The 24,058-nt window shown below is 43.3% G+C and overlaps 1 protein-coding gene across 5 annotated transcripts in view; it reads right to left on the bottom strand.

Moving 5' to 3' along the window:
* The window catches only part of RNASEH2B (ribonuclease H2 subunit B), a 76,423-nt gene extending 53,807 nt beyond the window's left edge, over positions 1–22,616 (bottom strand). The window contains exon 1 of one of the 5 annotated variants that reach the window (XM_070800124.1): positions 22,264–22,616. In XM_070800124.1, coding sequence (XP_070656225.1) covers positions 22,264–22,327 — 64 coding nt within the window. In that variant the 5' untranslated portion in view covers positions 22,328–22,616. Of the gene's footprint in view, positions 1–3,021; positions 3,630–22,263 lie in introns of those variants that run through there. The other 4 variants (XM_070800120.1, XM_070800121.1, XM_070800123.1 and 1 more) reach the window with 4 other exon arrangements.
* Positions 22,617–24,058: the final 1,442 nt, after the last annotated feature.

The raw sequence follows: 24,058 nt of genomic DNA, 5'->3' as shown, positions 1-24,058 counted from the left end.
AATGGCAACCCACTCCAGTGTTCTTGCCTGGAGAATCCCAGGGACAGGGGAGCCTGGTGGGCTGCCATCTATGGGGTCGCACAGAGTCGGACACGACTGAAGCGACTTAGCAGCAGCAGCAGCAACAGACACTATACTTTGACCCACGAGTCTGTGGCTGTATTAGCATTAGTATTTCAATATCTTAATTACTGTAGCTTTAAAAGACATTTTAACATCTGCTGAGCTAAATCCTCTCAGTGCTTTCTCTACAATATTTTAATGTTAAAGTTTAAATCACTTAGATTAAAACATAAAAACCATGACAATTTTATTTATAGCATTCTCACATATTTTCAGTGGTGTATTTAAACCCATTGAAAGAATCTCTCTCCAGAAGGAACCAAGGGACCCTGATTAACAAGGGAGCAATAACCTGCCAAAGAGTAAATCAGAGAACTGTGGGGAAGGAGAGGGACTCACAGTCACGTTTACTCTCTACAGCCCCCTCTTTATTCCACTTCAGATCTTCATGAACTTAAGCACAGCAAACATGTTTAGAAACTAGCTTAGGTAATAAATGGTTTTAATACAACATTTTTCTCAATAGTGACAAATATACAAACAACAACAACAACAAAAAACTCCTAATTTTGAGACTTTTACTTGCAACCAAATGGAATAAAAGAAACCCAATTTAACAACCAAAAACAAAAGCGAAAAGGACAAAAATAGGCAAAACAACTATTTTCAATACACTGAGGATGAGGCGATGCAGGAGAGTGGTCTCTGAGAGATGAGAAACAAACGAGGGGAGCCCTGTCGCCCCAGCTTACTGCCATGAGAGGGCTTCCAGGCCACGGTGCAGAATGGGAGATCCCGGCTGGAGCCCAGAGGACTCCCTGAGCTGGAGAGGAGTGGAGAGTTCTCAGGACGCCACGGCTAGAGTTCCCAAGTCAGGAAAGGAGCGAGCTACAAGCAGAGAAAACCCCGGAGACCTGCAAAGGGTACACAGCTTGAACATTCAACAGAGTACTGCTCAGTGCGTGCATGGATCTGCCAAAGGGTAGGAGAAAAACCGGCCGAACAGATTAGAGGGAACAGTGCCCCAGATTCACATGGGGTCCCGCCCTGGGCCTATTCCCAGGCAGACTGGAGAACCTTACGATTCAGAAGACACTGGGTACAGCACTCCAAAGGGTCTTGCCTCGGTGGTAAGGGGTCAACAGCCCTTGACGGAATGCTGCCAGTCCCACCGAACGAATTCTAAAAGCAGGACCTAAGAGAATCAACTTTTCAAGTATCTCGACTATGTCCCAGAATGAAGCTTGAGGTTATTTATAGGAATACAAATACATTCATTTGGCAAAAAGGTAAAAGTCACAAAGTCTGGTGTCTAATGAAATATTATTTGGCATTCAAAGAAGCAAAAAATGTGACCCACAATGAGAAAAAAAATAAAGAAATCAGTTACTGAGAGGGGGTACAGATGTTAGATACAGATGTTAGAATGTAGAGATAAAAGAATTAAAAACAGTATTTATTCCTCATGTACTAAAAAAGTAGAGACAGAGAAGATTTTTTTAAGACTCAAGTTGAGATGAAAGATATACCAGATGCAATTAATGGCAGAAGAAAAGGTTAATAAACTTGAAGACACAGCAACAGAAACTATCTAAAATGAAAACATGGGAAAAAAAAGAACTAAAAATAAAATATTAGCAAACTGTGGGACAAGTTCAAGCATCCTAATAATATATGTGCAATTGGAGCTCCTGAAAGAGAAGAGGGGAGAAACAGAAGAAACTTGGAGAAAGTACGGCAGAATATTTTTGAATTTAATGAAAACTATAAACCTAAACATTCAAGAAATTCAACAAACCCAAAGCACAAGAAACAGGAATAAAACTATACATCAGAATCAACAGTTCAAAACCAGTAATAAAGAAAACATCTTAAAAGCAGAGAGAAAACAATGACACTATGTACTGAAGCACAAAGTTTAAAATGAGCAAATTTCTTATTGGAAACAATGTAAGGCAGAAGATAATGGAGAAAAGTCTTTAAAGTATGAAAAGAACACATGATGAAACCACAGAAAATACCCTTGAAAAGTGGAGGTGGTCAATAGATAATTTCAGACATACAAAGGCTGGAAAAAATAATCATCAACGGACCCACACAACAAGGAATGCTAAGGGAAGTTCTGCTAGAAGGAATAGGAAACCCCAGGAAAATACGAATCTAAACAAAGGAATGAGGAACACTGGTAATGGTGACTGCAGGGGTAAATAACTTTTTTTATTATTTAAATCTCTTTAAAGATCACTGGCTAAACAAAAATAACAATTTAGGGCAGCAGGGTTTATAAGCTATGCATAAATGAAATATACGACAACAATAGGGAGAAATGAAAACACACCATTGTACGTTTCTTGTACTATATGTGGGGTGGTGTTACATCACTTGAAGGTAGATGTAATCATTTAAATATGTGGACAGTAAACCCAAAAGCGCCAGTAAAAACTACAAAACAAAAAAATGCTATCACTAAAAAGACAACAATGGAGATGAAACAGAATCATAAACAGCACTGAATTCAAAAGAAGGCAGAAAGGGAGTTAAAGCAGCACAAAGAACAGACGAAACGAAAACAAATAGCAAAATGACAGACTCAAACCCAAGCACACCGATAATCATGTTCAAGGTAAATGGGGTGAACATTCCATTGAAAGGGCAGAAACTGTCAGACTAGATAAACAAGTAAGATAAAATTATATGCTCCCTATAAGAAACACATTTTATACAGAGAGACACATGTTGATTAACAGGAAGAAGAATGAGTATGGTTATCATGCTAAACTAATTAAAGAAGAGATGCAATGGCTCTGTTAATAACAGACAAAAGATATGGCCAGGGATAAAGGAGTCCGTTTCATAATGATGGAAGAAGGATCAGGAGGATACCCAGATGTTCACAGTTACACACACAGAGAGCTTTAAGATACACAGAGCAAAAACTGATAGAACCGTTTGCCCTACCTCTAATCCTGGGCAACCGCTAATCCGTTCTCCATCTCGAAAATGCTGTCATTTTGAGAATGCTATGTAAACGGAACCATACAGACTCGATTTTAAGAAATCTTTAAGGCTTTCTTTTCTGCAGCTTACAAAAACGTAAAGGATAAGGGTTAGCACTGTTAACGACGTTTCCAGGAGACTACAGCAGGTCGCGGTCTCCTCTCCTTCCCCCTCCTGCCTGCTGTTTCTCACTTCCCCAGCTCACATTTCTTCATTCTGTCTTAAGGCAGAGAAAAGGTGACCTCTCTTTTTCAGCAAGACAAACTTTATTTTATTTTGGTATGACAGTGAATATTTCAACTTTAACTTGGCAGATTATTATTGATTCTTGTTTCTTTCTGTTCTTCAATTGAAAACTTTGCTTCTAGTGATGGCTGCCAGTTCTCCACCTTTCCCTTTCCCTCCCAGAGCTTAAAATAATCAAACTTTATAAATATCCAAAATCTAAAAAAGATATTTTTAATAACCATTCAAGGGAAGCAGTGTTTCTATTTTTCCCAGGAAGAGCAGTAAGTCCAGAGGATTAGCTATAGCCTAACATGTCAGACTATAAGAACTCTGGAATTACTAAGTACAAATAAATACTGACATTAATGTGTTCTGCTGCAAATGCCAGAGTTCTCTGAAATATGCTTTAAGATATATTAATGTAGATAACAGTGAAATGTCTGTGTAATGGGGGAAAAAGTTATCTTTTCTCATCTAGAGCTAACAAAACAACTTACTGGATGTAATCTTTCAACACAGAATTCCAAGTAAGATGCTATACTCTTTAACTAAAATACAGAATGCATTTCAAAATTCATCTCTCTTGTTCAATTTATTCATTTATTTGTTAATTACTGGTTAGTAAAAAGACCCAGGTCCTGCCCATGGGGAGTGTTTGGATGTCCTATGGAAGAGACATATCTTGAATCAAACAATCACACAAATGTAGACTACAAACGTAACGACTGCTGAGAAGAAGAAATACATGGACTATGAGGTCTTATGACAGGATATAACACAGCTAAGGAGGTCTGCGAAGGAAGGCTTCCTGTGTGTAGCACCGGTTGAGTCCTTTGCTTTGATGCCTAAGAGTTCAAAGGAAGTATATCTTCACTTTACCAGTCAGACATTCCGTTGGCTTTGGGGCCAAATCCAGTGTATAGGCAGGTTTTGTTTGATATACACATTAAAAAAAATTGAATTAGGTGCCAATATTTGGAAATCAGTTAATTTTACATCAGATATAATCTCCCTAAATACTTAAAAAAAAATTATTAGGCAAAGATTTTGCCTTGTACTATCAAAACACCTGGCAACACCAAAGATTTTGTTAAAGGGCAGCTCCCACTGTCTAGTTTCCCTTAGTCCTCCAAGGCATCTGTACACTCACCTCATGGCTGGATGCTTATCAAACGCCATGTCTGTGCTCACTAAACTGCACTATTCTCATTTTCTAGATTTTAGGTACCTACAGCAAAGATCAGATGCTGACTAAATAACCATTTAGTAATAAATATTACCCTCTTATTGAAACCATTCTATTACCAATTTGACTATCCAAGGCACTGAGGATAGAGCCGTGAATGAAACAACCCCGCAGAGAAAAACTGCATTTCAGACGCCCCTTCATCTTCCTGTCTGCGGCTTCTTCACCCGAGTCCCTCAAGCCTCTGCCCTGTGTCTCATAATCCTGTCCTACAGGGCAGGGGGTAGGACTCAGATCTGAGAGGCCCCGTGTCCAGAACTGCACGGTCAAACACAAATAAAATGCATCCGTTAAATATGAGCCACAAATGCAATTAAAAATTCTCTAGAAGCCACATTAAAAATACATAAAATAAATTTTCAGCAATATATTTAACCCAATGTATGTAAAATATCTTTACTTCAATACATAAAAAATATGAAATATGTTAGCTGTGGGGATTTTTTATGGATGCCCTTCAACAGACTGAGAAAGTTTCCTATTCCTAATTTTTTGAGTGTTTGTAATCATGAAAAGAGTATTTTCTTGAATATCTTCCCTATGGCTACTGAGATGATTATGTGGTTTGGGGCCTTTTTTTTTTTTTTTTTCCTGAAATAGTATATTACATTAAGTGATTTTGGTATGTTGAACCAACCCTATATTCCTAGGACAAATCCTACTTGGTCATGACGCATAATCCTTTTTACACACTCCTGGATTTCATTTGTTACTTTTTGAGAATTTTTGCATCTATGTTCATAAGGGATAGTCTGTAGTTTTCTTATGACATCTTTGTCAGGTTTTGGTATGAGGGTAATATTGGCCTCACAGAGTAAATTGAGAAGTAGTCTCTCTTTATCCATTTTTGGAGAAAACCTTGTAAAGAGTTGGTATTAATTTGTTCAGTGTTTAGGTTTTACCAGTGAAGCACTCTGGGACTGGGGTTTTTTCTATGGAATGGTTTTAATTTACTAATCTCTTTACCTGCTATGTGTGTATGTGTGTGTGTGTGTAATGTCACTTTAGTCATGTCCAACTTTTGGTGACCTTATGGACCATAGCCCACGAGGCTCCTCTGTCCATGGGATTCTCCAGGCAAGAACACAGGAGTGGGTTGCCATGCCCGCCCCCAGCGGATCTTCCTGACCCAGCGATTACATCGTCTCTCTGCCATGTCTGCATTGGCAGGTGGGTTCTCTACCATTAGCGCCACCTGGGAAGCCTCTTTACCTGCTCCGTGTGCTCAGCCGCTCAGTTGTGTCGGACTCTTTGTGACCCCATGGACTGCAGCCCGCCAGGCTCCTCTGTCCATGGGATTCTCCAGGCAAGAACAGTGGAGTGGGTTGCCATTTCTCATTCCAAGGGATCTTCCCGACTCAGGGATGGAACCCACGTCACTTGCATCTTCTGCACCGGCAGGTGATTCTTTACCACAAGTACTAGCTGGGAAGCCCTTTATCGGCTACAGGTTTGTTCAAATTGTCTATTACTTCTTGAGTCCATTTTTGTAGTTTATGCTTTTCTAGGAATTTATCTATTTCATCTAAATTATTTACTTTGTTGGTTGTTCACAGTATTCCCTTATGTTCCTTTTTTTATTTCTATAAGATCAGTAATGGTGCACTGGCTTTCATTCCCGATTTTACTGATACACAGTAATTTAGTTTTCTTTTTCTTGGTCAGTCTAGCTAAAGATTTGCAAAATTTTGCTGGTCTTTTCAAAAGGGCCACTTTTGTTTTCATTGATTTTTTGTGTGTGTGTGTGGTTTTTCTCTAATCTTTATTTCTTCCCCTCTATTACTTTGGCCACCTGATGTGAAGAGCTGACTCATTTGAAAAGACCCTGATGCTGAGAAAGATTGAGGGCAGGAGGAGAAGGGGACGACGGAGGATGGCTGGATGGCATCACCGACTCGATGGACATGAGTCTGAGTGAACTCCGGGAGTTGGTGATGGACAGGGAGGCCTGGCGTGCTGCGATTCATGGGGTCACAAAGAGTCAGACACGACTGAGCGACTGAACTGAACTGATTGCTTGGGTGTCAGTTTATTCTTCTTTTTCTAGTTTCTTGGGATGAAAGATTAGGTTACTGACTTGACATCTTTCTTCTTTTTTAATATAGGCATGTACAGCTAAATATTTTGCTCTGAACACTGCTTTACTTGCATTCCTACGTCACTGCGCTTCATTTTCTTTCATTTCAAAGTACTTTCTAGTTTCCTTTGTAATTTCTCCCTTGATTCACTGATTATTTAGAAGCATGCAAACTTAAAATTTCCACGTATTTGTGAATCCCCCACATTTTCTTCTATTAATTGCCTATGTTACATCACTATCTTTAGAGAGCACACGTTGTACAATTTCAGTCCTTTGAAATTTATTGAGGTTTGTTTTATGGTCTCGAATAGGGTCTGTTCTGGAGAATGTTGTTGAATGAGCATTCTATAGATGTCTCTTAGGTCTTACTGGTTTATAGAGCTGGCCAAGTCTTCTACTTCCTCAATGATCTTCCGCTTAGTTGTTTTGTCCATATTGAAATGGGTGATTGAAATCTCCCACTATTACTGTTCAAATTTCCATATCACCCTTCAATTCTGCCAGTTTTTGGTTCGTGCATTTTGGGGCTTTGTCACTAGGTCATACGTTTATAACTGTTATAGGTTCCTAATTATCATTATAATGCATCCCTCTTTCTGTCCAATAACAACACTTTAAAGTCTGTATCATCTATTAGTACAGCCGCTTCAGTTCTCTGTTGATTACCATTTACATGGTATATCTTTTTTGTCCATTTACTTTCAACCTGTTTGTGTCTTTGACTCTCAAGTGTGTGACCTGTAGAGAGCACACAGTTGGATCACGTTCCTCCCTCTCCACCTTTTTAATAGGAATGTTTAATACATTTACCGCCTGCAAGAGTCTCTGCTGATGGGCAAGGACAGCTGAAGTGGCTATACTAACAGCTTTTCAAAGTCTTTTATGGAGATTTTATTCTCATATCTTCCTTTTAAGTTTTGGGTCAGGTTCTTATTTCCACAATTGCTACTGACCCCTCAGCAGCTGAGTATCAGTTGCCACTGATTGTTTTTGACAAAGGCCCTGAGGACAGGGTTTTCCTGCAGATCAAGTTCTGAGCTCCAGTCAGGTCAACTGACAACAATGAAACAGGGCTTTTCCAGGGAGCTGGACAACAGGTCAAATAGGGACAGTGCTTCGGAATGGCCTTTTTTTTTTTTTTTTTTTTTTTGAGGCGCCCCAGCAAGCCCTGCCCATCCAGTGGCTGCAAGCCTGCTGGTTTTCAAGGTTACTGCAGACCTGAGCAAAGAGAGATGGGAGCAGTTCAAGTTGCAACGCCACAAACCCTGCTCAATGAGATTCAGCAGTTTTTCTTGAATAAATACTCCTCAGATTGTTGGAAGCCTTTGGCAAATTTCAAGAGTTCTAAAATAGCTGATTTTGGCCATCTCTGCCAATGTTTTCACTGCTTTTAAGGAGGGATGGATCTACCACCATCAGATTGTGAAGGCTTGGTATGAAAAAACAACTCATATTGCTTCAATGCTTAGTTGATAATTTTGTGTGTGCCTGAAGCACACAAAGTTACTTGTGACTCTAAACTAAAGGTTCTGTCAAAGATACAGAGTTTAAAATTTTTCATTTAAATTAGGAAAATCCTGGGTCATCCCATGGGCTAGTCCCTCACCTATCAAGCTTGAAATCTCCGTTTTTTCCTTTAACTTTTGTGTGTACCTTCAGCACAGCTGAAAGACAGCTAAATTAATTAAGGAAGAAAAAAAATCTGCTTTTAGAATAGTCGGAAAGAATCAGAAAAGTAGAAGGAGTGTAAAGAAGGGTTTTCCTCTATAAACTATTTTTAATTGATATCTATTTCTTTAATCATGTCTTAAGTCAGACAGATCCATAATCTATTCCCAGCTCCTCTTCTTACTCAGCAGTGCAGCCTTGGGCAAGATATTCAATCTCTTGTACCTCACTTATTTCATTTACAAAATGGGCACAATAATTATTTTATAGGTTTTTGTTAGGCTTAACTAAATGTGAAAGTGCCTAGAACATGCAATAAGCACTCAACTAAGAACCGGTTTCCTTGCTCTTAACTCTGTGGAAACATTAAGAGTGTGCTAGAAATATTCAGGTCAAAATATAAAAGTCAAAAATCCAAGCACAGAACTGACCAAAGGGCCTAACAATTAGCTTTCTAAGAGGAGGCTAAATTAGTACCAGTAGAGGAATATCTTAGAGATATTGTGGCTTCAGTTCTAGACCACTGTAATAAAGTGAATATTGCAATTAAGTGAGTCACACAAATTTTTTGGTTTCCCAGTGCACATTAAAGTTATGTCTATTAAGTGTATAATAGCATTATGCCTAAAAAAGTATAATTTAAAAATATTTTATTGCTAAAAAGCTATCATTTGCTCTTTCAGTCATAATCTTTTTGCAATAGTAATATCAAAGATCACTGATCAACATTAACAAATACAACAATAATGAAAAAGTTTGAAATACTCTGCTGCTGCTGCTGCTGCTAAGTCGCTTCAGTCGTGTCCCACTCTGTGCGACCCCATAGACGGCAGCCCACCGGGCTCCCCCATCCCTGGGATTCTCCAGGCAAGAACACTGGAGTGGGTTGCCATTTCCTTCTCCAATGCATGAAAGTGAAAGTGAAAGTGAAGTAGCTCAGTCGTGTCCGACTCCCAGCGACCCCATGGACTGCAGCCCACCAGGCTCCCCCATCCATGGGATTTTCCAGACGAGAGCACTGGAGTGGGGCGCCATCGCCTTCTCCTTGAAACACTCTAAAAATTACAAATGTGACATAGAGGCATGAACTGAACAAATGTTGTTGGAAAAATGGTGCTAATAGACTTACCCAAAGCAGAGTTGCCACAAACTGTTAATTAAAAAAGAAAAGAAAAGAAATGCAGTAACTGCAAAGCACAGAAAGCAAAACACAATAAAATTATGCCTGTATAGTCTTCGCCGCTGGTTCAGTGGTAAAGAATCTGTCTGCAAATGCAGGAGACACAGGAGATGCGGGTTCAGTCCCTGGGTGGGGATGATCCCCTGGAGAAGGAAATGGCAATCCACTCCAGTATTTTTGCCTGGAGAACTCCACGGACAGAGGACTACAGTACGTGGGGTCGCAAAAGAGTTGGACACAACTTAGCAACTAAACAACAAAAACATATTCAAGAAACCAGAACGCAAAGAATTTTATGTGCAAAAAATAGGATAACATATATTAAACACTCAGCAGTTTCTGGCACATGCAATGTGCTTGATAAATGTTACATGAATGTGTTGTTTGATTTTTAGAAAATTTATCAGTAAGAAATGATAAAAGAAACTTTTTAAATTTAATGAGCCAAACTTCATTTATATGGAATATTTACTCATGTGAAACACCTTCTAAAACTATGCTGAGTAAAATAAGACTTCACATTATATTTTTTAAAAAGTAAGCTTTACTCTTTCTTTTTTTGACTGTTTTCTCTTACATAAGAGGTGACATCATAAGCCATGCTGGCTAAAACAGTTTTCACAAAAACAAAAAATTCAGACAAATCAGAAGCAGGTACTGAGTCTTTTGTGCCACTTCAGGTTCAATAATATCTTAAACTTCCCCATTATCTCAAGCCCTGCCACTTAAGTTTCTTATGTCTAACCAATTCCACATAGTTTCCTTATGGTCTCTGTCTTCTCTGTAAAGATCCAATTTTATGTCTCACTGCTGCTGCTAAGTCGCTTCAGTCGTGTCCAACTCTGTGCAACCCCATAGATGGCAGCCCACCAGGCTCCCCCATCCTTGGGATTCTCCAGGCGAGAACACTGGAGTGGGTTGCCATTTCCTTCTCCAATGCATGAAGATGAAAAGTGAAAGTGAAGTCGCTCAGTCGTGTCCGACTCTTAGCGACCCCATGGACTGCGGCCCACCAGGGTCCTCCATCCATGGGATTTTCCAGGCAAGAGTACTGGAGTGGGGTGCCATTGCCTTCTCCGTTATGTCTCACTGGTCACCATCCACTCTACCAGCAAACCTTCCATCTGTTTACCATCCCGATCTAAAACCCTCAACAAAAAGGGAACTCTGATTACTACTTTCCTGACATGTGAACTTTAAAGAAAACATACAATGACACAGAGACAACTGTGTACAGTAAATGTAAAATAATAGCTCATTTGTATGCAGCATTTATACCAAACAACATCCTTAATAACATGGGCTTCCCTGGTGGCTCAGCAGTAAAGAATCTGCCTGCAATGCAGGAGCTGTAGGAGATGCAATTTCAATCCCTGGGTCAGGAAGATCCCCTGGAGGAGGGCATGGCAACCCACTCCAGTATTCTTGCCTGGAGAATTTCATGGACAGAGGAGCCTGGCGGGCTACAGTCCACAGGGTCACAAAGAATCAGACACGACTGAAGCGACTGAGCACGCAGATGTGCATACGCACATATACATATACATAATATACTTCCATGCTGCTGCTGCTAAGTCGCTTCAGTCGTGTCCAACTCTGTTCGACCCCATAGACGGCAGCCCACCAGGCTCCACCGTCCCTGGGATTCTCCAGGCAAGAACACCGGAGTGGGTTGCCATTTCCTTCTCCAATGCATGAAAGTGAAAAGTGAAAGTGAAGTCGCTCAGTCGAGTCTGACTCTTAGTAACCCCATGGACTGCAGCCTACCAGGCTCCTCCATCCATGGGATTTTCCAGGCAAGGTACTGAAGTGGGGTGCCATTGCCTTTTACAATACCTCCATGAGGTAGGTACAATTTTAACTTCCAATTTTTTAATAAAAATTTGACAGAAGTTAAGAAACCTGTACAAAGTCATAGAGCTATTCAGCTATACAGAGAGCCAATATTTAAATCAGGCAACAAAATTTTTAAACTATGATGCTTTAGAGAAACTCTTAATCTGAAGACTCATCCTTCTTAACTCAGGAAATGAGACGGAAGCTCTGAAGCACAATAATTATCTTATTGTGATAATTGGTATAACTGCTTTCCTGTGACACTAACACCTCAAATCCCTATCCTGTCCTTCTTAGAGTCTTCTTGCTGAATCAGCTGCCCTCACTCCAAGCCAGCATGTACCTCACAATGCCAGGGGTGAAGCAAAAGGAAGAGGAAGGAGGGGGAGCTAAGGAAAAGGAGAAAGAGAAAAAGACAGGATCAAAAAATATATAAAAGAAGGATGAGAGAAATCTATCGTGAGATACAAGAAACATCTGGTGATAAAAACAGTTAAGTGTAGTTTGGTAAAAAAAAAAAAAAGAAACTGATCTTCCTATTATAATATCCTATGCACAGCTGTATACAGCCCTGCCCCCAATTATCTATGATATTTTAATGCTTAAAAATTAGTGTACAGCACATAATCAAAAGCACAGACTTAACCATTCAGTAATTTTTAATGAATATGTGTAGATGGTGATTTTAGAGGGTAAGAAAAGAACAGTACATGATAAAACATGTTCATTAGGAAGAAAACAAAAGTTCAATATTTACAAGAGGTAACTGACATTGCTTTAAATAAGTGAAAGCAAATTCAGTAGATAACAGTAAATACAAAATATAAAATAATTCAATGTATCAAATCAAGGTATTTTTCAGTTACATGGTTATGTTCCTCTCTAAATATTTAATCTGTAAATAAAACCATTCAGTAATTTTGAAAGGTTACTTGTAAAGTATTACACAAGCCAAAATGGAACATTATTTTTCATCTGCAGATATTTATCAACTAGTTTTTAAACCTGGCAGCTCTTTCTTATCCCTCTCTTGGTTAAGACAAGCTTCTTCATATCGTTCAAAGACACGAAACAGGGGAAAAGAGAAGAACCACCTTTTTGCCAAGTGTCCTCATGACTTGGAACCCATGGGCATTTGTTCCTGACCCTGTCTGATTTTTGGCACATAGCAGATAAGCACTGAGCAACACACACCCACTGTTACACGGAGAAGAGGGAACAGACATCAAAGCGCCACTCATTTTGTTTTTAGATACCATATCAAGGCTATTCAGGTTTCTTAAGAAGATCCAGCAGGGGAAAAAAAAAAAAAAAGATTATCACTCTCATGCTCATGTAATGCTGTGCTCTAAAATAGGTCTCAGTTCGTTTTCTTTAGACTCCAGCCATCAGAATATACTCAGATCCGCTGGTTCCTTCTGCCTGATAGCCAGAGATATCTCCATGGGAAGGCTTTGCTAGGACACAAGAATAAGGCATGCAAGACAAATCAGCACAGTTTTCAAGCTACTTGCCTGCTTCCAGGAATGCTAATTTCAGTAATCCTTCCCAAGATGTCAGCACTATTATCAAAGAGATCTGGGTCATTTTCCCTGCTTTGAAGCTCTCTGCTTGCTCAAACACTACAGGAGGCAAACCAGGAAAAGCTGGAGTGGCATGGACTAGGGAAACAATTTCTTAGTAATGGGTTCCTCTAAGAATATCTTTTCATTTTGAAGTTTTGAAAAAAAAAATAAAAGTGCCAAAACCTCCTGAGCCAAGACCATAGGAGATACAATCTCTTTTCTTTTAAGGCTGATCTATCAGTGGCCATGTTTCTAGGAATGGCTTGTGCATTAGAGAAACCAATGCAAAACTCCAGGTTTAGAGCCATTCAAAGCCACAAAGGTCAGCAACGTAAGGAGATGGAGCCGAGGCCTTGAAATACGTGGGACGCAGAGAATCCTGGAGAGGTAGAAAGGAGAGACTTGGCTGGGATGTCCAATAACAGCACTGGTTCATGGAAAGGAGGTGAGTCTGGCTCCTGGTCACCACACTGACAACAGAGGGCACTCAGCCTGGCCCTCCCACCGCCCCCATCGGGGAGAGGACCATCAGCTGCAGGCAGAGTGGCCTTGCACAGAGCAGGGGGCCTGGAGGACTTGGGAGAGCTGGCGGTCTCTGCCCCTTAACTCCTACTGAGTGTTGGGCAGATTACTTGACTTTTTGAAGTCTTTAAAATGGGGAAAGCCTCTGTGGACTACTTCCCATGGTTGCTGTGAGGGTCAAATACAATAACATATACCAGTGTGTATTACATCAGTGTAAGAGACGGAAGATAGGGGCCTAGCAGATGAGTTTCCTAAAAATGATATAAACCTTGGCAAAGCAAGGAGAGTTGGATACAACTAAAGTGACTGAGCACGCAGGCACTGCCGTATCTCTATGCCATTCAAAGACCACCAATTACCAGGACAGGCCAGGTCACGTGTGCTGAGGCTCCTGGCTGGAGCTGGGTCTCACTGCTGAGTGAAGGCAGGGGCTGGCTCTTGGGCCATCCGCCCTGCACTTTTTCCTTCTTCCAGACAAAGGGGACACCCTCAGCACCCTCTGTGGTCCTCCTCTCCCACCTGCGCTGCTCGTGGAGCTCACAGCTCCTCAGGTACAACTCACAGCGGGTGGAGGCTGGGTTACAAGCAGTCACAGGGAACCGGTCACAAGGCTGTCTTGAAGACAGACAGCTAAGAGAAGGGGGCAGCTTCTGCCAGCCGACACCAGGAGGTTTGAGGCCTGGGTGCAGGGTGCGTGCAGCCTGTTTCATACAGACTGGAGGAAGTTGGTTTAAGAAGACGAAGTGAACGCTGAGAGAGGCAGACAGCCTGGACCTCCGGGTGCTGGGACGCCCTACTCCCGAGGTCTCAGAGCTCTCCACCACCCCGCCCCACACAGCCGGCCCTTGCCAAGCACACGTGGCCCTGCTAAGGAAGTCCTGAAGAAGCGTAAGTCAGGTTTTCTAACACACCATCAGGATGCGTTGGTCCCACAATAAAGAAAGAGTAATTTCCAGACTAAGGTAGACCCACGGTCCGTTCAAACAAGCATCCTACTTATGGCAAACACACCAGGGTCGTTTGCAGGAAACCACACTTGTCTTCAAAAATTCAAGCTCAAATGAGTCTTTAAAATGGAAGTCTTTGAAGTCTTGCAAAACATCCTAGCCTGGCCATATGTTCACTACGGGTCTATGAATTTATCTTCACCCTTCTGGCATCTAACTGAATTTTCTGTCTTTGTCCACTTGTAAAGATAATCCATTCCTAATATGTACTGCCTACTCCGCAAAGGGACAATTCTTATTTGGTTGATTTCTTACAGTATAAATAAACTCGTCATAAGCCCCTTCAATGCTCAAAGTATGACCTACAGATTCTCTTCGTCAGCTTATTCATGTCACTGAGTTTCTGTCTTTCTCAAAAAAAAGGAGAAAAAAATTTTGGCCCCCTAGAAGATGCCGTGGAGAAGAGAATGGCAACCCACTTCAGTATTCTTGCCTGGAGAATCCCATGGACAGAGGAGCCTGGCAGGCTACAGTCCATAGAGTCGCAAAGAGTCGGACACGACTGAAGTGACTCAGCACACACACAGCTCTGCGTTAAATCAGTCTAGCCATCTTTCCCTAATGCTATGGAGAAGTATCGTACACAGAGCCACAGAGTACTCTTGTGTAACCTCAATGTCCCTGAGTGTTTTAGTCACTGTTCTAGCAAATAAGAGTAAACAGTGAAAGAAAAGCAGGAATAGAAAAATGAGGGGAAAAAAATACTACTGGGATTTATTCTGACACCAACAACACAAAAAGGTTAGAAAAAATATTCCTAAAATTGTTATTTTTGAGTGGCTGGATGATGGACAAATCCCCTTTTACTGTATATTTTTCTGCATTAGTAAAATTTCTACACTGGCTATGTACCGTCCTAACTTAAAAAATGTTATTGGAAAAAAAAAACACTGGAGAACAATGTGGTTAAATAAAGAGTTAAATGGTCAAAACCGAGGTTAAATGAGCAGCTGGAGACGGCAGACAGCCCTGTCAAAAGCTGCGGGGACATCAGGCCTTCACAGGGGGATCGACTCTGGCTTGAGAGCCTTCAGTGGCCCGGATCCCTGCAGGCTCAGGAGGCAGAAAACGGGCTCAGAGCGGGTCAGAGCCTTTCACCAGAGGGCTCATTCCACTTCAGCAAACAGTCACACCTAGAACAGAAAGGTCCTTCCTTTTAAAGGTATTTTAAAGGTACATATAAAGGACCTCAGAACAAAAAAGGCTGGAAGGGTGTGGTGGCATATGTGCTTTCAGAGGCGAGCCTACCACTGAGGAACTAATGGGGCCACCGGAGAGAAAGTGCCTGGATCCTCCCCAGCTACAGGCACACACTGGGCACCCAACACATACTCATATATAAATGACAACGAACTGAGCAACCACGATGAAAACGTGCAGGTGGTGGGAGAGGCCCAGAAGGCAGGCTTCCTGCAGGAGGTGACACCTGCGCTGGGTTAAAGAGATAAGATTTCTTCAACGTTTCTTTGCTAAGCAAAGCATGTGAAAAAGAGTGTGTAGGGGTCCAGGCAGGCACAAATCATGGGCACTCAAAGAAAGAGAAGCTGTGTAACCCCAAAAGAGTGTTAAGTATTTCACTGAGGAATCCAATAAACACATAGTAAGAGTAAATAGGGAAATCAAGGCAGAGATAGAAAAAAGAACACTGGAATTCATTTTGTGATACATACAAATGGCTTAGCTTCAGGGAAGACAAAGGTGAACCAAGCCTTGAATAAAGGGTAGAATTTGGATGGAAGTAGAAAGGGAAGAAAAAGGACAGTATGAGCAAAGACAAAGGCTGTGGGGAGAAATAGAATGAAAGACCTTTGTTCTTTCAGCAAATGTTCATTGCATGCCTCCTCTGTCCCAGGTCTGCATCCCAGCTTGGGGTGCAAGAAGGAACTGACATTTAATTCAAGTCAACAGACAACAACCCCGTGAGACCAGTACTATTCTCCCCACTGCAGAGATGAGGAAATGGAGGCTTTACAACGAGCAGTTTTTCCAAGGACACAGAGCTCATAAATAGTGTACATCTACTTTTAGCTGTGTTTTTATTATAGCCAGGCTTTTGAGAACGTTGATGAGCTGTTTGTTTCTGAAAACATCATGGTTAATGCTCAGAGCATAGCGGGGAACCAAGCAGTCCCTATTCTGCTATTCAAGTGAAAAAAAAAATCATGAGCATGTCTTACTTTCCTTTTATGAATTCTTTTCTGCCCTGGAGGATAAATAAGTGGGAGTCTTGAGTCCTGACTTACAAACATCCAAGGCCTTTTGGAACAATTGTTGCAGGACCTGATCAAGCTCTGGAAACTGCCGGATTATACTGACTGGCAACTGATTTGAGTCCATTCACTCCAGAACGTGCTCAGAGAGCAAGGGGAGCATGTTCAGTGAGCGGTCATCTGAGAAAGGTCAGCCGGGTTAACTCCAAAAACGTTTCATAAAGTCAAAACCAGATTGAGGATTTGTGTGGAAAATGTTAAACACACCCTGCTGGAAAACTCAGAGACTCCCTCACGGCCATCGGCCTTACTAGTCAGTAAATGACACATTTTCCAGGAACTTGAGCTGAATGATTCGAAGTTGTCGAAAGTCAGCACGTGAACCCGCCAGGTTCCCTGTCTCTGGCCAACTTAACACAGGTTACCCCCAGGTGATCAAGCTCTTCTGGAAGTAGAGAAGCTTTCAGCCCACAAGGTGCAATTCTAAGCACAGACATACATACATGCAAATGGTGTTGACAAAGAACAAAATAAACTGCTTACTTTCTTCCGAGGCTAACCATATGCCTTTAGGTAAAAAGAGGAAAAAACTTTTTATTTTTTTTAGGGTCATTGAAAAGTCATTTGGGTCTACAGTAATTCTTTCTTTGCCACATTAAACTTCTACTTTTCAAACAAGAGGTGTTTCTTGTGGGCCTATTAAAAAAAAGCTATGAGTCTCTAATCAAACGTAAGATTAATATAAATTTTCTTCATTATTATTATAGGAAATTCGTTTTTCCTTTTTAATTTAATTTTTTTTAATCCATTAATTAGAATATAGCTCTAAAGCTTGCAGTCATACAAATCTATTTTTGTGTTTCTTCTGGAGAGATGAATCTGATATTACTATGTGTGATTAACATGGCGCCTCACAAGCAAGGGTCGTTTCTGTACTTGGAATGTCTAAGGCAGGCAGGCCTGGAATAATCTCCCAGACAGCACTCCATCATCTACCCTCCAAAAGCTGGCATTGCTAATGCGATCTGTGGGGGGAAAATACCAAATACCTAAAATACTTTAAAACGTGTATTTCCATAAAGTAAAGGGAAATAACTTTATTGCAAAATTTGTCTACAGCTGAAGATGTTATCTAAGGTCCAGTCTGACCTGAAAGTGAAAGTGTTAGTCGCTCAGTCATGTCTGACTCTTTATAACCCCATGGACTGTAGCCTGCCAGGCTCCTCTGTCCATAGGATTTTCCAGGGAAGAATACTGGAGTGGGTTGCCATTCCGTTCTCCAGGGGATCTTCCTGGCTCAAAGATCAAACCCAGGTCTCCCACATTATAGGCAGATTCTTCACCATCTGAACTACCAGGGAAGCCCTAGTTTGACCTGGAAACTCTCCAATCAGGCAGCGGCTGACTAAGGCATGATTTCAGCGTAATCTCTGAGATCCCTGAGATCATTTCTGTACTTTCTTTTCCCCTCATGTAACGTTAGGGTTTCCCAACCCTTTCATGCTTCCTTGGGGATGGCTAAGTAACAGAGTTTATCCACAGGAGCAGTCCACCCAGTCCTCTCTCCTGCATTCACTGAATCCATTCCTGCTGGCATCCAATCCAACTTATTAGGACCGACAAGCATACAAAACTTGGACTAGAGAAAAATATTAAAAATATAACTTAAAACATTTACTTTTAGGGCAGCAAAGAGAGATGGAAACTTCTACCTTATTCCAAAAAGTAGAGATGTTCACGGTCTCTTATAGCAACTAAAAGTGGAAACCAGCTAGTGTTCCAGGCCGTGTGGGAGAAATGTTGAAGACCAACCCAAACTGCAAGAAACGCTTACCTTGCTGAAACAGGAGGCCGTTCTGTCACCACTGGCCTATAAGAATCAAGGCCCCACATCTGACTACCTCACAAGTATCCCTTCCAAGTTTCAGCTCTTGTTTTTCTGGGATACTGGACTTCTCAGACAAACTGAAAACTAGCAGCAGAGAGACCTAACTAGTACTTTTTAATATGTCCTTTACTGTATCCTTTCAGATATAAGGATATCTTACAGCCGTATGGCAGGGTATGGGCTTCCCCGCTGACTCAGCGGTAAAGAATCCACCTGCAATGCAGGAGATGCGGTAGGAGCCATGGGTTTGATCCCTGGGTCAGGAAGGTCCCCTGGAGAAGGGAAAGGCAACCCGCTCCAGTATTCTTGCCTGGAAAACCCTATGGACAGAGGAGCCTGGCAGGCTACAGTCCGTGGGGGTCACAGAGTCGAATGTGACTTAGCGACCAACCAACCAACAGTGGTAGGTATGGTTCTCCTCCGCTCAAATGCATAACTTACTGGGGCGGACTTTCCATCTACTGGAGAAAAACAAGAAGTCTGTGAAGACTCATAACCTGTACTTACACGTACTCCCGTGACTGTGGAAATTCTGACTCACCATAAAGATAAAGACAGCTAAACCTGAGGCTGGCTGTGTCTATCTCCCAATCCACTCCCTAGGGCTGGCCTCCTACAGTGGTTCCTAGTGGAACCTCTGACCAGCAGCATTGGCATCACTGGGTAACTTGTTAGAAATGCGCATTCTGCCCCCAGACCTACTGAGTCCGAGACTCTCCAGGGTTCAGTCCCCCAGGTGACTGATGCCCCCAAGTTTGAGAAGCACAGTTGCACAGAGGTAACGATCACACCACCAGCATCTGTAACTCCCAGAGCCTACAGGTGGCAGTAAAGGCCAGTTAGAAGAATTACAGGCACTAGAAGATCAAGTTCTAAGTGTTACAGAGCCAGCCTGCCTGACCACACTGTTCAACAGTTTCTTAACAGCTGGCTCAGCCTCCTCCAATGAGTTTGAAGGTCACAGTAAGTCCCAGCTTTGAACAGGAACTGGACTGAAATTCTTGTGGTCCGAAAGCAGACATATTGAACCTATGAATTTCAGGGATGCAATCAATATTTAATTATCTTAAAGATTTTAATACTATGAGGATACAAACATATTTAAGAATGAAAATTTCAATACTTATTAAATAGAACAAGAAACTCAAATTATTCTCAGCAATTATGTATATCTGAATTATTTTTATGCACTCTGAATGATTAGAGTTCCCACCATTAAAATCTCATTGAGATAACATGTTAACAGTGAGAAGAGAAATTTTCTACTGTAAAGCATGTATCAGGCATCCCTTTACTATTTACTAGACTCTATGAAAACCCTGAATTTTGCATTAATTTGCCTTACACAAACTACAAACCTCCAGTGAGGGTGTGGAGCAACGGGAACTCTCATACAGTTGGGGGAATAAATCGGTACAATCACTTTGGAAAACTGTTGAGCAATGTCTACCAAAGCTAAATACACAATATCCAGGGCCAGCAATTCCACTCCTGGGTTTGCACCACAGAGAAGTGACCACATCCAGCTACTTAAAGCCTCATAAACGTGTTTGTAGAAGTCTAACTCGTAATACGGAGCAGGCAATGGCAACCCACTCCAGTGTTCTTGTCTGGAGAATCCCAGGGACGGAGGAGCCCGGTAGGCTGCAGTCCATGGGGTCGCAAAGAGTCGGACATGACTGAGCGACTTCACTTTCACTTCTCACTTTCATGCATTGGAGAGGGAAATGGCAACTCACTCCAGTGTTCTTGCCTGGAGAATCCCAGGGATGGAGGAGCCTGGTGGGCTGCCGTCTCTGGGGTCGCACAGAGTCAGACACGACTTAAGTGACTTAGCAGCAGCAGCAGCAACTCGTAATAGTTATAACCAGGAAAAAATAATTTGAATATCCATTCTCAGCAGTAATATGACTATGCATACAATAAAATAGACACAGCGAGGAAAACACGAATGAACCAACAAACCTGACCACAGCTACAGACTACGGATGAACCTCACAGATGTAACGCTGAGTAAAAGATGCAAGGGATTAAGAATCACATGCTTGACCAAACAGGCAGAACAAATATCTGGTGACAGAGGTCAGCATGGAGGTTACTGAGGTCATCTAGAACAGGCAAGAGGAGCTCACAGGGTAAGATCTAGGTCTTGATATGTGGAATGGTGACAGGGGTGTATACATATGAAAAGCTCACAGACTTGCACACTTAAACATTTTACACTTTACTATATGTATATGGGCTTCCCAGGTGGCTCAGCAGTAAAGAATCTGCCTGCCAGTGCAGGAGAGGCAGGTATGATCTGGGTCTGGGTCAGGAAGATCCCTTAGAGGAGGAAATGGCAACCCACTCCAGTATTTTTGTCTGGGAAATCCCATGGACAGAGGAGCCTGGCCAGCTACAGTTCATGGGTTCACAAAGAGTCGGACCAGCCATGACCAAGTGATTAAACAACAATATATATGTTATATTTATTTATAAAGGGACAACAATATGTATGTTATACTTCTTTACAAAGAGAGGAAAAGTTAAACACACACAAAATACCCTTGACAGATTATCCTGTAATAATTTTCAATATCCATCATAAAAATCTTCCCTGATGGCTCAGAGGGTAAAGAATCGGCCTCCAGTGTAGGAGACATAAGAGATTCAGGTTTCATCCCTGGGTCAGGAAGATTCCCTGGAGAAGGAAATGATTACCCACTCTAGTATTCTTGCCTGGAAAACGCCATGGACAGAGGAGCCTAGCGGGCTATAGTCCAAGGGATCACAGAGTCGGGCACGACTGAGCAACTAAGCACACATGAAAATCCAAATTACTGGGCAACTACACCTGACATCAGAGTCTCATTTACTGCAAAAATACTGCATTTGCTGAGCTACATCTCAAAATTAGATACAGAGAACAATGGGCTTTCCGATATTCAATTATGCCATCAAATCAATGTATCCTCCTATGAAAAGGCCAAAACTTTCTGGCTTGCACTCCCTGGTCCCAAACTCCATTTATTCTGCCACTTCATGCCATCATAGGTGCCAACTGATGTCCACCATCCCTAGCCCCTGCAGGCCTGGATGTGGTCACCATCCTGGAGAGGCTGACAAGGCTGGCTCCAATCCTTAGCTACCTGCCTGAATCCCCTGCCACCATGCAGCCTCACAAATCAAGGCATGTCCCAGTGCAGGATAAGTGTTAAGACAGTACCGCCTTCAGGTCAACGCGGACCTATTGGATTCTAGGTTCCCATCTAGTAAGGCTCAGACGCTAAGCCAACTGTCGACTAGGAGATACCAAATTACACCCCAAGAGCAGACACCTCCAGGCCTCGCGGCTGGCCCCCAGGTCCTGAACCCGCGCCGCCCTCCCCAAGCCTGCGCCGCTCCCTCCAGGCCACCCGACCCACAAAGAACCCGAACCGGGAAAATCAACTCGGTCTGGTTTTGCGCTTCCGGCTCAGGTTTAAAAAAAAAAAAAAAAGCTCAACCGAGGGCACTGTGACCAAGAGGAGGAACCATGTGTTCCGGGCGACACTCGGGTCCCCCACGCGCGGCCGCGGGGGCAGGGCCAGGGTCGGCGGCCCCTATACTCGGGCTGACTCGGCAACAGTCAGGACTCGCCCGCGCGCGAGGGACCGCGGGCCAGAGGGGGCGCGCCCTGTCGCCGAGAACCCGCCTAGCGCGCTCTCGGGCGGGGCCGCCCAGGGCAGGAGCCCGGGCCGCGCGCGCCCGCGCGCGCGCCGCCGCCGCCCCAGGGCCGGCGTGGTTACCTGGGAGCAGGAACACGTGCTGCCAGACGCGAGCCCCGTCCCCGCCGTCCGCGCCGCGCGCCATGCAGCTCGTCCGCTCCCGGCCGCCGTGGGCCTCAGCCCTCGGAGCGCGGGCTTGGCGAAAGGCGGGTGGCAAATGGCGGGAGAAGAGTCGATTCCGGGAATGCGGCGGGGCCTGGGGCGCGGGGCCGGCCAGGCGTACGTGGTTTCGTTTCCGGAGTCCGCCAGCAGCCCCGATTTCAGAGTTTAAATTGAGCGCCGGGCCCAGGCTGCCGGCCCCCTGGCTCGTCGCCCGCCGGCGGGGAAGGGTCGCTGCCTCTCCCCCCTCCGCGGCTCGGCCAATGGTAGCTGCTCACCCGCGGCGCCTAGTGACGCGGCCCGGGGGCGGGGTCGCCTGGGCCCCGAGGCTCCGGGTCCGCGCTCCCAGGGGCCTTCCGCGCGTGCGGCGGGGCGCAGCCCTGGGGAGATCGCGGGGAGGCCGGGTCCCTGGGCCGTGGGGCACCGGGAGGCTTGACGCTCGCCGCCCCAGTAGGCTGGCGGACGCGCGCACACCTTGCAGCGCGCAAAGCCTGGCGCAAATCCGTTCTGAGGACAAGAACCGTCACACCCGAATCCTCCTGCCGCTGTTCCCCGTCAACGTTTCTGGATAGCGCTTGCATCTGCGTTGGAATTAATGCCAGAATCTGGTGTGCTTTGTGATTCATGACAAAATGCATGCAAAGCAGACCTCAAATTGTGGTTAGTCCTCATTACTCCAAAGAGGGGCACAGTTTGAGGCCCAAAATGTACATTTGTTGTTTTGGAAGACGTTGATTTGTAACGAGTTAAAGTCAAGATTTTTAAAAAGCGATGTTTACAAAGTCAGAGTCATGATATTTACGTATTTAAACTTCTCAAAAATAAAATTTTAATCGTACACGGTTTTAGAAAAGGTACCAAGTGTGTATCTCATACAAGAATAAGTTTGACACCCTGCTTCCCCAGATTCCCAATCCCCCTCCGCCGGGGTAATTACTGTTATCAGTCTCTTATCTGCTCTTCCAGAATTTTTCCATTCACAAACAAGTTCCTGTGTCTTACTCTTTGCACAAATGAAAGAGTAATATGCATAGCTCTTAAGGCATTTAACGTTTTTTGTTTAATCTTGAAGACAGTTAAATGCTGCAGCACTAGATCATCTCGGCCTTCTGAAAAGATTCTCTGTTTCTATCCTACTTCCCACCAGGGCAGACAAATGCAACTGAAGGTGACTGCAAGAAACACCTGGCAGAGAGGAAGCCTTTCTGGTAGAGCAGGGGCACCCGGAGGCCAGCTCTGGGGCAGGCAGCAGAGCGGCACTGCTCTCGAGCTATCTTCATCTTTCTCTGATCCTTCCCAGCCGTTGGCTGTTTGAATATGTGTTTTTATGTGGTTGTTTTCACAGTCAGTTCAGTTTAGTTCAGTTGCTCAGTTGTGTCAGACTCTTTGCGACCCCATGAATCACAGCACACCAGGCCTCCCTGTCCATCACCAACTCTCGGAGTTCACTCAAAACTCATGTCCATCCAGTCGGTGATGCCATCCAGTCATCTCATCCTCTGTTGTCCCCTTCTCCTCCTGCCCCCAATCCCTCCCAGCATCAGAGTCTTTTCCAATGAGTCAACTCTTTGCATGAGGTGGCCAGAGTACTGGATTTTCAGCTTTAGCATCATTCCTTCCAAAGAACACCCAGGGCTGATTTCTTTTAGAATGGACTGGTTGGATCTCCTTGCAGTCCAAGGGACTCTCAAGAGTCTTCTCCAACACCACACTTCAA

This window comes from Bos indicus, chromosome 12 (assembly GCF_029378745.1).
Source record: "Bos indicus isolate NIAB-ARS_2022 breed Sahiwal x Tharparkar chromosome 12, NIAB-ARS_B.indTharparkar_mat_pri_1.0, whole genome shotgun sequence".
Classification (NCBI taxonomy): Eukaryota; Metazoa; Chordata; class Mammalia; order Artiodactyla; family Bovidae; genus Bos; species Bos indicus.
The sequence above is the reverse complement of the archived record's forward strand: the minus strand, read 5'-3'. Positions and strand labels throughout refer to the sequence as shown.